This window comes from Mobula hypostoma, chromosome 10 (genome assembly GCF_963921235.1).
Source record: "Mobula hypostoma chromosome 10, sMobHyp1.1, whole genome shotgun sequence".
Lineage (NCBI taxonomy): Eukaryota > Metazoa > Chordata > Chondrichthyes > Myliobatiformes > Myliobatidae > Mobula > Mobula hypostoma.
The window spans coordinates 56,527,232-56,538,535 of NC_086106.1; the positions used below are offsets into that span (position 1 = coordinate 56,527,232).

Below are 11,304 nucleotides of genomic sequence, written 5' to 3' on the forward strand. Positions count from 1 at the left end.
ACTCTAGGCAGCTTCTAGAGTAGATTCCATGGTTGGTGCAATATTGTGGGCTGAAGGGCCTGTAATGTGCGGTAGATTTATATGTTTCATCACCCTTCAGGGAGAAACATCCTTCCAGGTGACACAACACTTCACCTGCGAGCCTGTCAGCATCATCTGCTCTATCCAGTGCTCACAGTGTGGCCTCTTGTACATCGGAGAAACTTAGTGTAGAACAGGAACCACTTCATTAGAGACCTTCTCTCTGTCTATCACTAATCAAACAATATATTTGCAATATTACTCAAATACATACACACACATGCCTCTTACAACATAACCCATCTGTTACATAGACATCCACAGCATAGCCGATGAGTTGTCGGTTGTGGAGTGTGTTGCTTTACGACATACAAGGAGGAAATTGGTGAGTTTCTGATTCAAGTTTCAAAGTACATTTATTATCAAGGAATGTATGAATCATGCAATCTTGAGATTTGTTTTCTTACAGGTAACCGGAAAGCAAGAAACCAAAAAGAACCCAATGATAAGAAAATGAAATAAAGACGAACACCTGATGCGCAGAGAGAGGGAGAAAAAAAACACAAAACGTGAAAACAAAAGAAGTGAGCAACAGCGTTTTGAACCAAAGTGAGTCCTTCACTCCAAACCCCAGAGCAGCTTGGAGTAGGCCCAAAGCCTCGGTATCAGTTCATTATATTTGCGAGTACAGAGCACAGCACCGGGGCAGTCTTCATAGCCTCAGCACCATGGAGAGGAGTGGGCATCACAGGAGAGTGAGTGATATTGGCTCTCACCTTCAATCCCGACACCCTGTCCTTCCAGTATATCTGGGCCTTTGTTTAAATTGTCCAAACATTACATAATACCTCGCACTAGGACCCAGGCACCGCTGCAGTGAAATGCTCCGAGCCGAGACAATCCATCAGCATTTTCATGACTTATCATGCACTTAAATTCAAACTTGTAATTGTGTCCTTCAAGAATGACAGCCATCTTTGCATTTGTGCTGCTGAAGTTAGTGGAATATCCTTCTGAGGTTTGAAAATGGACACCAGTGTCCATTGGGAACACAACTATTGCCGATGGGCTCCACACAACCTTGAAAATAATTATTCAGCCTCCAGCTGATCTAGCTCACTGGCTACTTTATCACCGATGGTAGAAGGAACCAGATGAGCTTTGTAAAATTTGTGTGTGGAATTTTCAGTTAACACTAATTTACTGTTGATAAGTCTGAGTTTTCCAATGCCATGCTTGAACACTGCTATTTATTTTTGTCATCTGCCGCACACGCTTTGTGACCTATGTTGTTGCATTTTCTGCAAGTTTCACCTTTAAACCTGCAATGGTCTGGTGTATGTGAGCCCCTGCCACAACGGTAACAAAATCCGATTGGTCAGGCTCTTTTCTCTTTAGACACTGAGATTTTGTTCCAGCTCTCTTTCATTTCTGACTGCAACTCAGTTGTGTCTCTGGCTGCTGTTTCATTTGATACTCCAATTTCTTGAAATGCCTTTCCATTGCCCTATTTATGATATCACAATCAGATCTTTATAGATATTGAAGGGAAAACACAGCCACTAGTTTATACACAGCAATATTGCATACACTGTGACCATATAATGACCAAACAGTCTGCCCCAGAGCTATTGATTGACGGGTGAGCATCCTTCAGACACCTGGAGGTAACTTCTTGAATCTTCTTCGAATTAGAATCATATGTCATCTATGTCCTCCTGTTTCATCTCCTTAACGGATTGGCACTCCCTCGGTCAGGCATAAGTGTGTCCTCAGAAATGGATAAGAAATATTTCAGAAGGAAAGCAACAAAGGAGAAAGTTGTCATGTAGAATTTCTGCAGGGTTCAGTGACAGGCCGATTGAATATTTTTACTGCAGTATAACATTAACTCACTGGGTTGATGTTGGTGCTGACCAGTTAATCAATGCCATATGCTACCTTCACCACCCTCTCTGCGCTCTCTGTAAGGTCCTTCAGTGCATTGGTCAGCATTATGTAGGTCATGAGAAATGATGATCCTGCTCCAAAAATGGAACCAATGACAGGGATGAAGCCAAGACCAAATTCCAAAGCTGAAATGGCAACAACTGTAGCACCCCAACCTAACCTCACAATTATATTTTTATCTATTTTCCCCAGCAGAAGAGGGTTAACTATGGCCTTAAGCTCTTGCACAGGTTTTTCCGTGATGTTGGCCAGTCTTTGAAGAGAAGCTTCATCCAGACACAGACATTTACGGAAATAGATTATTTCCCGAATCAGAATGGTGATGTCACAAGCAAGGGAGAGACCAGGAACAGGGACTGCTCCTACACCTCCTGAAATTGTTGCTGACATCCAGATACGTTCCTGTAGCATCTTGCTTTTCTGCTGAACAATCTCCACACTTCGGTTTGCATAGGCCAGGACAAAGACGATTTTCTTTATATACGGCAGATCATCTGCAAGTCTTTTATTTAACCGATTGAAATCATACAGATTCTGTTCAAAACTGGATATCAGGAACACAGTCGGGGTCCGAATCCCCACTTTCTTCAAATTATTGACGCAGTTACTCCAAATATAATCCAGCTTTTTTTGCTCATTAATTTTATTTCCTCCGCACTTACTCATTGAATAAACATCTTGATCAATCTTGGTGCGGACGAAGTAGAAATTTTTCCCAAGCTGTTTAATCTCTTTAGCAAGTTTTGCATCATTTTCTTTGAAACGACAAGCTGATATTATGATGAAGAAATCGAATCTTTCAAATTTCACTTTCTTGAGATATTCACCAGCTAGAAATTTTGGGGATCCGATCCCTGGCAGGTCCCAGTAGCGGACGTTGGAATCATTGGGATGTGGGTACACAGTTGGCTCCATTGTACCTTCCACAACATCAGCTTCAGCAGCTCCTTCATCATTGCTCCGAAGTCCTCTCATGGCATTGATGAAGGTGGATTTTCCTGCACCTGTTTCTCCTGTCACTGCAATGTTAAGCTCTATTTTATCCAGTTCCTCTAGTGTCTGTTGTATCAGAATGGTAGCTTTTTCCACCCCACCTTCTTCAAAGTAGGATTTCAGTTTGCTGAGTTGTTCCATTGTGAAAGGTGTGGCTTTCTCAGACAGAGTGCCTGGTTGTCTGAAAGGAAACAGGTTCCATTAGAATTTCTAAACACAAAAACTTCCATTTCTACAGATCCCTATTTGGTTGTCAACCACCTCATATGGGATAACGTGTGGTGAACAACTAACCCAAAAGTCAGCACATCTTTGGAATGGAGTGGTAATTGCAACACACAGGCAACCCTACAGGACAAAGAATGCTTGTAAATTTCATGAGGATAAAACCACTGATCAGGCTGGAAACTGGCTCTGTAGAACTGAGTGTTGGAAATCTATCCATACAACCTCATGATATCAATGCAGAAGTCCTTACATGATAGCTGCCTGTTCAACCAGTATCAACTCCATCATAAATGTCCTCCCTTTCTCTACAAGATCAGATGTCAGAGGTTTGTTGATAATTACACAAGATTGAATTAATTTCACAATGAAAACTAAACAAATTCATATCTGCTGTAACAAAGTGACCCGGGGGTTGTCAGTGGCACTGTACTGCAAATGGTACAGCGGACTGACACCACCAGTGACCTGGCTTCACTCCTGGTCTCTGGTGCTGTCTCTGTGGAGTCTGCATGTTCTCCTGTGACAAATTTCCCATGAATGATCCTGCCACAGTGTGTTAGTTGTTAGGTTAAGACCATGAGACCAAGGAGCAGAAGTTGGCCATTTGGCCCATTGAGACTGCTCTGCCATTTTATCATGAGCTGATCCATTCTCCCATTTAGTCCCACTCCCCTGCCTTTTCACCATAACCTTTGATGCCCTGGCTACTCAGATACCTATCAATCTCTGCCTTAAATACACCCAATGACTCGGCTTCCACTGCTGCCCGCAGCAACAAATTCCATAGATTCACCACTCTCTGGCTAAAAAAATTTCTTCGTATCTCTGTTCTGAATGGGCGCCCTTCAATCCTTAAGTCATGCCCTCCTGTACTATACTCCCCCACCACGGAAAACAATTTTGCCACATCCCACTCTGTCCATGCCTTTCAATATTTGAAATGTTTCTATGAGGTCCCCCTTCATTCTCTAAACTCCAAAGAATACAGTCCAAGAGCGGACAAACGTTCCTCATATATTACCCCTCTCATTCCCGGAATGATTCTAGTGAATATTCTCTGAACCCTCTCCAACGTCAGCACATCCTTTCTTAAATAAGGAGCCCAAAACTGCCCACAGTACTCCAAGTGATGGCTTACCAGTGCCTTATAGAGACTCAACATCACATCCGTGCTCCTATACTCTATTCCTCTAGAAATGAATGCCAACATTGCATTCGCCTTCTTCACCACCGACTCAGACTGGAGGTTAACCTTAAGGGTATCCTGCATGAGGACTCCCAATTCCCGTTGCATCTCAGAACTTTGAATTCTCTCCCCATTTAAATAATAGTCTGTCCATTTATTTCTTCTGCCAAAGTGCATAACCATACACTTTCCAACATTGTATTTCATTTGCCACTTCTTTGCCCATTCTCCCAATCTATCCAAATCTCTCTGCAGACTTTCTGTTTCATCAGCACTACTGGCCCCTCCACCTATCTTTGTATCATCAGCAAACTTATACACAAAGCCATCTATTCCATAATCTAAATCGTTGATGTACAACTTTAAAAGAAGCGGCCCCAACACGGACCACTGTGGAACACCACTGGCAACCGGCAGCCAACCAGAATAGGATCCCTTTATTCCCACTATCTGTTTCCTGCCAATCAGCCAACACTCTATCCACGTATGCAACTTTCCCGTAATTCCATGGGCTCTTATCTTCTTAAGTAGCCTCACGTGTGGCACCTTGTCAAAGGCCTTCTATCGAAATATACAACATCCACTGCATCTCCCTTATCTAGCCTATTTGTAATTTCCTCAAAAAAATTGTAATAGGTTTGTCAGGCAGGATTTTCCTTTAAGGAAACCATGCTGAGTTCTGCCTATCTTTTCATATGCCACCAACATCATGAGCTGAAGGGCCTGTTCCCATGTTGAGACGTCTTGTGTTCTATGCAAGGAATTTGATGCAAGGGAACACCATCACCTACAGCGTCCTCTCCATCATACACTGATATAATTGTTCATTCATGGTCAGTGGGTCTACGCTCAGGAATTCCAGATCCATCCCCACAATGGGATCAGATTTTGTAGCTGTTCACCAAAGTAGATCCCATGCACCAGTGAGAATGCTGAGCACTCAGTGTGCAGTGCACTGGCAGGAGTTGCTGAGGTAGGAGTTCATTGAAGAGACACACAGTGCGGCATATTCTGACCTACCTGGAACTTTCTCCTTCCATACTTGACAGCTGTTTCTTGCAGCCTGGCCCGTGTGACAATCCAGTAATCCCAACACCAAAGGTGCAGAGTTGTTGGGGGCTCAGGTCTCGTTTTGTACTTTTGTTGCTATCACCTTGAAGGAAGTAAAAAGAGTGGCTGATGGTTCCTTTTCTAGCAAGATTATTGAAGGAACATAGTACATAGAACATAGAATAGTACAGCACAGTACAGGCCCTTCAGCCCACAGTGTTGTGCCGACCCTGAAATCCTGCATCCCATATAACCCCCCCCACCTTAAATTCCTCCATATACCTGTCTAGTAGTCTCTTAAACTTCACTAGTGTATCTGCCTCTACCCACTGACTCAGGCAGTGCATTCCACGCATGAAACACTCTCTGAGTTAAAAACCTTCCTCTAATATCCCCCTTGAACTTCCCACCCCTTACCTTAAAGCCATGTCCTCTTGTATTGAGCAGTGGTGCCCTGGGGAAGAGGCGCTGGCTATCCACTCTATCTATTCCTCTTGTTATCTTGTACACCTCTATCATGTCTCCTCTCATCCTCCTTCTCTCCAAAGAGTAAAGCCCTAGCTCCCTTAATCTCTGATCATAATCCATACTCTCTAAACCAGGCAGCATCCTGGTAAATCTCCTCTGTACCCTTTCCAATGCTTGCACATCCTTCCTATAGTGAGGCGACCAGAACTGGACACAGTACTCCAAGTGTGGCCTAACCAGAGTTTTATAGAGCTGCATCATTACCCCGCGACTCTTATCTCTCAATTTATGAAAGCTAACTTAACATAAGCTTTCTTAACTACCCTATCCATCTGTGAGGCAACTTTCAGGGATCTGTGGACATGTACCCCTAGATCCCTCTGCTCCTCCACACTACCAAGTATCCTGCTATTTACTTTGTACACTGCCTTGGAGTTTGTCCTTCCAAAGTGTACCAGCTCACACTTCTCCAGGTTGAACTCCATCTGCCACTTCTCAGCCCACTTCTGCATCCTATCAATGTCTCTCTGCAATCTTTGACAATCCTCTACACTATCTACAACACCCCCAACCCTTGTGTCATCTGCAAACCTGCCAACCCAGCCTTCTATCCCAACATCCAGGTCATTAAGAAAAATCACCAAAAGTAGAGGTCCCAGAACAGATCCTTGTGGGACACCACTAGTCACAATCCTCCAATCTGAATGTACTCCCTCCACCATGACCCTCTGCCTTCTGCAGGCAAGCTAATTCTGAATCCACCTGGCCAAACTTCCCTGGATCCCAATGCCTTCTGACTTTCTGAATAAGCCTACCATGTGGAACCTTGTCAAATGCCTTACTAAAATCCATATAGATCACATCCACTGTACCACCCTCATCTATAAGTCTGGTCACCTCCTCAAAGAACTCTATCAGACTTGTTAGACACGATCTGCCCTTCACAAAGCCATGCTCACTGTCCCTGATCAGACCATGATTTTCTAAATGCCCAGAGATCCTATCTCTAAGAATCTTTTCCAACAGTTTTCCCACCACAGACGTAAGGCTCACTGGTCTACAATTACCCAGACTATCCCTACTACCATTATTGAACAAGGGCACAACATTCGCCTCCCTCCCATCCTCCGGTACCATTCCCGTGGACAACGAGGACATAAAGACCCTAGCCAGAGGCTCAGCAATCTCTTCCCTCGCCTCGTGGAGCAGCCTGGGGAATATTCCGTCAGGCCCCGGGGACTTATCTTTCCTAATGTATTTTAACAACTCCAACACCTCCTCTCCCTTAATATCAACATGCTCCAGAACATCAACCTCACTCTTATTGTCTTCACCATCATCAAGCTCCCTCTCATTGGTGAATACCGAAGAGAAGTATTCATTGAGGACCTCACTCACTTCTACAGCCTCCAGGCACATCTTCTCACCTTTGTCTCTAATCGGTCCTACCCTCACACTTGTCATCCTTCTTTTCTTCGGATAATTGAAGAATGCCTTGGGGTTTTCCTTTACCCTACTCGCCAAGGCCTTCTCATGCCCCCTTCTTGCTCTTCTCAGCCCCTTCTTAAGCTCCTTTCTTGCTTCCCTATATTCCTCAATAGACCCATCTGATCCCTGCTTCCTAAACCTCATGTATGCTGCCTTCTTCCACCTGACTAGATTTTCCACCTCACTTGTCACCCATGGTTCCTTCACCGTACCATTCTTTATCTTCCTCACCAGGACAAATTTATCCCTAACATCCTGCAAGAGATCTCTAAACATCGACCACATGTCCATAGTACATTTTCCTGCAAAAACATCATCCCAGTTCAAACCCGCAAGTTCTAGCCTTATAGCCTCATAATTTGCCCTTCCCCAATTAAAAATGTTCCTGTCCGCTCTGATTCTATCCTTCTCCATGATAATGCTAAAGGCCAGGGAGCAGTGGTCACTGTCCCCCAGATGCTCACCCACTGAGAGATCTGTGACCTGACCCAGTTCATTACCTAGTACTAGATCTGCTATGGCATCCCCCCAGTCAGCCTGTCCACATACTGTGACAGGAATTTGTCTGGACACACTTAACAAACTCTGCCCCATCTAAACCCTTGGAACTAATCTGGTGCCAATCAATATTAGGGAAGTTAAAGTCATCCATGATAACAACCTTGTTATTTTGCACCTTTCCAAAATCTGCCTCCCAATCTGCTCCTCTGTATCTCTACTGATACTGGGGGGCCTATAGAATACCCCCAATAGAGTAACTGCTCCCTTCCTGTTCCTGACCTCCACACATACTGACTCAAAAGAGGATCCTGCTACATTACCAGCCCTTCCTTTAGCTGTAATAGTATCCCTGACCAGTAATGCCACCCCTCCTCCCCTTTTCCGCCCTCTCTATCCCTTTTAAAGTACTGAAATCCAGGAATATTGAGAATCCATTCTTGCCCTGGTGCCAGCCAAGTCTCTGTAATGGCCACTACATCATAATTCCATGTATTTTCATTAGTTTCGGGCGATTTCTTTCCTGATGTGAATGTTTTGTTTCGCTTTCACTCCAACCCACACAGATCCCTCTGTAAACTCTGTAAACACCGAAGGAGATGTCGAGCGTGCCAGCAGACTATGGGTGGACACTCCGCTCCAGAGGGTGAAATGCTGAGAACTACATCACAGAGAAGCCCGGGCTCGGGTGGTCAGTGTCAACTTGAGAATAGAGCGGCGACAGTTTCACAGCCCTGTGATCGATCCCACTGCCGTCCTCTCTCTCTCTCTCTCGCTCTCTCTCGCTCTCTCTCTGTCTGTCTGTCTGTCTGTCTCTCTCTCTCTCTCTCTCTCTCTCTCTCTCGCTCTCTCTCGCTCTCTCTCTGTCTGTCTGTCTGTCTGTCTGTCTCTCTCTCTCTCTCTCTCTCTCTCGCTCTCTCTCGCTCTCTGTCTGTCTGTCTGTCTCTCTCTCTCTCTCTCTCTCTCGCTCTCTCTCTGTCTGTCTGTCTGTCTGTCTGTCTGTCTCTCTCTCTCTCTCTCTCTCTCTCTCTCTCTCTCTCTCTCTCTCTCTCTCTCTCGCTCTCTCTCGCTCTCTCTCTGTCTCTCTCTCTCTCTCTCTCTCGGATGCGCACCACCTTCAAGTCCAGGACGCCCTTTGGAAAGCGAAAGGCTTCACGGCTCGGCCACAACACTCTCCCCGCGAACCCCGAGGTTTCAGTTGATCTACTCTCACCCAGTGTTCGACAGTCTTGTGGTGACAAGATCGTGTTGTCTCATTCAGCGCTCAGAATAATCAGACGGACTGAGAAAGCGAAAGGAAGCAGGATCAGTAAATTGTTTATCTTACTCGTTTCGATCTGTTTCGCACAAGCTCCCGTGCTGAGTGCAAAACGTCCGGCTTCTCTGAACTTTGCACCAACGCCAACGCGCGGAAACTCTCTATCTTGATTTTATTTTCATTAGTTTCGGGGAATCACTTTGCTGATGTGCAAGTTTAGTTTCACATTCACTCCACCCCACATAGACCCTCTGTAAACTCTGTAAGCACCGAAAGAGATGTCAAGTGTGCCGACAGACTATGGGTGGACACTCTGCTCCAGAGAGAGAAATGCTGGGAACTACACAACAGAGAAGCCCGGGCTCGGGTGGTCAGTATCAATGTGAGAATAGTGCGGCGACAGTTTCACTGCCCTGTAAACTATCCCACTGTTCCAGAAGGCACAACAAAGTCAAAGTAAAACTTGGTATCAAATTATGTCTTTGTTACCATACACTGCACTACCTTGAGATAAGTTTTTGCAGTAATTTACAGGAAAATAACGACATACAGTTGAATTTATGGAAACATAGACGAAGATGGACAAACAAGCTATGTGCTAAAGAAGACATTGTGCAAACAAAAAAATAATGCTAGAGAAATGTTGGTCCAGAGGGTTTGATTTCCTCCAAACATCTTACCCTTCAATCTGTGCGCTTTGAATTCACAGGTCTCCGCTATGGGACAACGTTTCCCCGTATCTAATGCCGTTCAAACTTACCTATGAAATAAATGTTTAAAATACTAGCGCCCATAAAATGTCGTTATCTCTCTCTCTCTCGCTGATGCGCACCACCTTCAATGCCAGGGCTCCCTTAGAAATACGGAAGTCTTCTTGGCTCGGACGCAATACACTCCCCGCGAACCGAAAGGTTTCAGTTGATCCACTTTTACCCAGTGTTCGACAGTCTTGTGGTGACAAGATCGTGTTGTCTCATTCAGCGCTCAGGATAATCAGACGGACTGAGAAAGCGAATGGAAACAGGATCAGTAACTTGTTTATCTTACTCGTTTTGATCTGTTTCGCACAAGCTCCCGTATTGAATGCAAAACGTCCGGCTTCTCTGAATTTTGCACCAACCCCAATACTCGGAAACTCTCTCTCTTGATTTTATTTTCATTAGTTTCCTGGAATTACTTTCCTGATGTGAACGTTTAGTTTCGCATTCACTCGACCCCGCACAGATCCCTCTGTAAACTCTGAAAACAGTGATAGAGATGCCAAGTGTGCCGACAGGCTATGGGAGGGGCACTCTGCTGGGAATGCTGGGAAATGTTGGGAACTACATCACAGTGAAGCACAGGCTCGGAAGGTCAGGTATCGACTCCTGGTCAGTATCATCATGAGAAAATAGTTGCGACAGTTTTACAGCCCTGTGTACTATCCCACTGTTCCAGAAGGCACAACAAAGTCAAACTTAGTATCATATACTGCCTTGAGATAAGTTTTTGCAGTAATTTACAGGAAAATAAAGACATGCAATTGAAAATATGGAAACATATACTGTACATACACAAATATGGACAAACAACTTATGTGCAAGGGAAGACAAATTGTGTATATGCAAAACAATACCGTGAACTTAAGTTTCAGTGTCATTGAAAGTGAAACTATGGATGATACAGTCAATTCAGAGTTGGTGGTGAGCAAAGTTATCCATGTCATTCCAGGAACCTGATGGCTTCAGGTAATAACTGTTTCTGAATCTGATTGTGTGGGACCTATGACTCCTGCTCCTCTTACCCCACGCTTGTCGTGAGAGGAGAGAATAGCCTGAATTGTGGGGTCCTTGGTGAACTATGTTGCTTCCTGTGGTTGTGTCCCATGTCAGTATTCTCAATGGTGGCGAGCAGTTGGCATGTGATGGACTGGGTTGTTTCCATCTCTTTCTATAGAGCAGTGATTCCCACCAGGGGCAGTTTCGTGTTCTCAATGTGGCGTTATGAAATTGAAATTGTCGGGTGTCGTTCAAGGGAAGTTATGTTAAGGTACAGGAACTGTGGTTTACAAAGGCTGTAGTAAATCTAGTCAAGAAGAAAAGAAAAGCTGACGAAAGGTTCAGAGAGCTACGTAATGTTAGCGATCTAGAAGAAGAAAAGGCTAACAGGAAGGAGTTTAAGAAGA

At 44.6% G+C, this 11,304-nt stretch overlaps 1 protein-coding gene across 7 annotated transcripts; it reads right to left on the reverse strand.

Moving 5' to 3' along the window:
* Positions 1-246: 246 nt before the first annotated feature.
* On the reverse strand, positions 247-10,360 carry LOC134352919 (interferon-inducible GTPase 5-like). 7 transcript variants are annotated; one of them, XM_063060535.1, is made up of 4 exons: positions 9,901-10,360; positions 9,096-9,164; positions 5,399-5,531; positions 248-3,145 (listed from the first exon to the last, which is right to left on the reverse strand). In XM_063060535.1, the coding sequence occupies exons 3-4, from the start codon at positions 5,416-5,418 to the stop codon at positions 1,942-1,944; spliced, it is 1,224 nt and encodes a 407-aa protein (XP_062916605.1). In that variant the 5' UTR covers positions 5,419-5,531; positions 9,096-9,164; positions 9,901-10,360; the 3' UTR covers positions 248-1,941. The 7 variants fall into 7 exon arrangements, with proteins under 7 accessions (XP_062916603.1, XP_062916605.1, XP_062916608.1 ...); XM_063060538.1 differs by having other exon boundaries at positions 8,998-9,164; XM_063060537.1 differs by having other exon boundaries at positions 8,995-9,164.
* Positions 10,361-11,304: the final 944 nt, after the last annotated feature.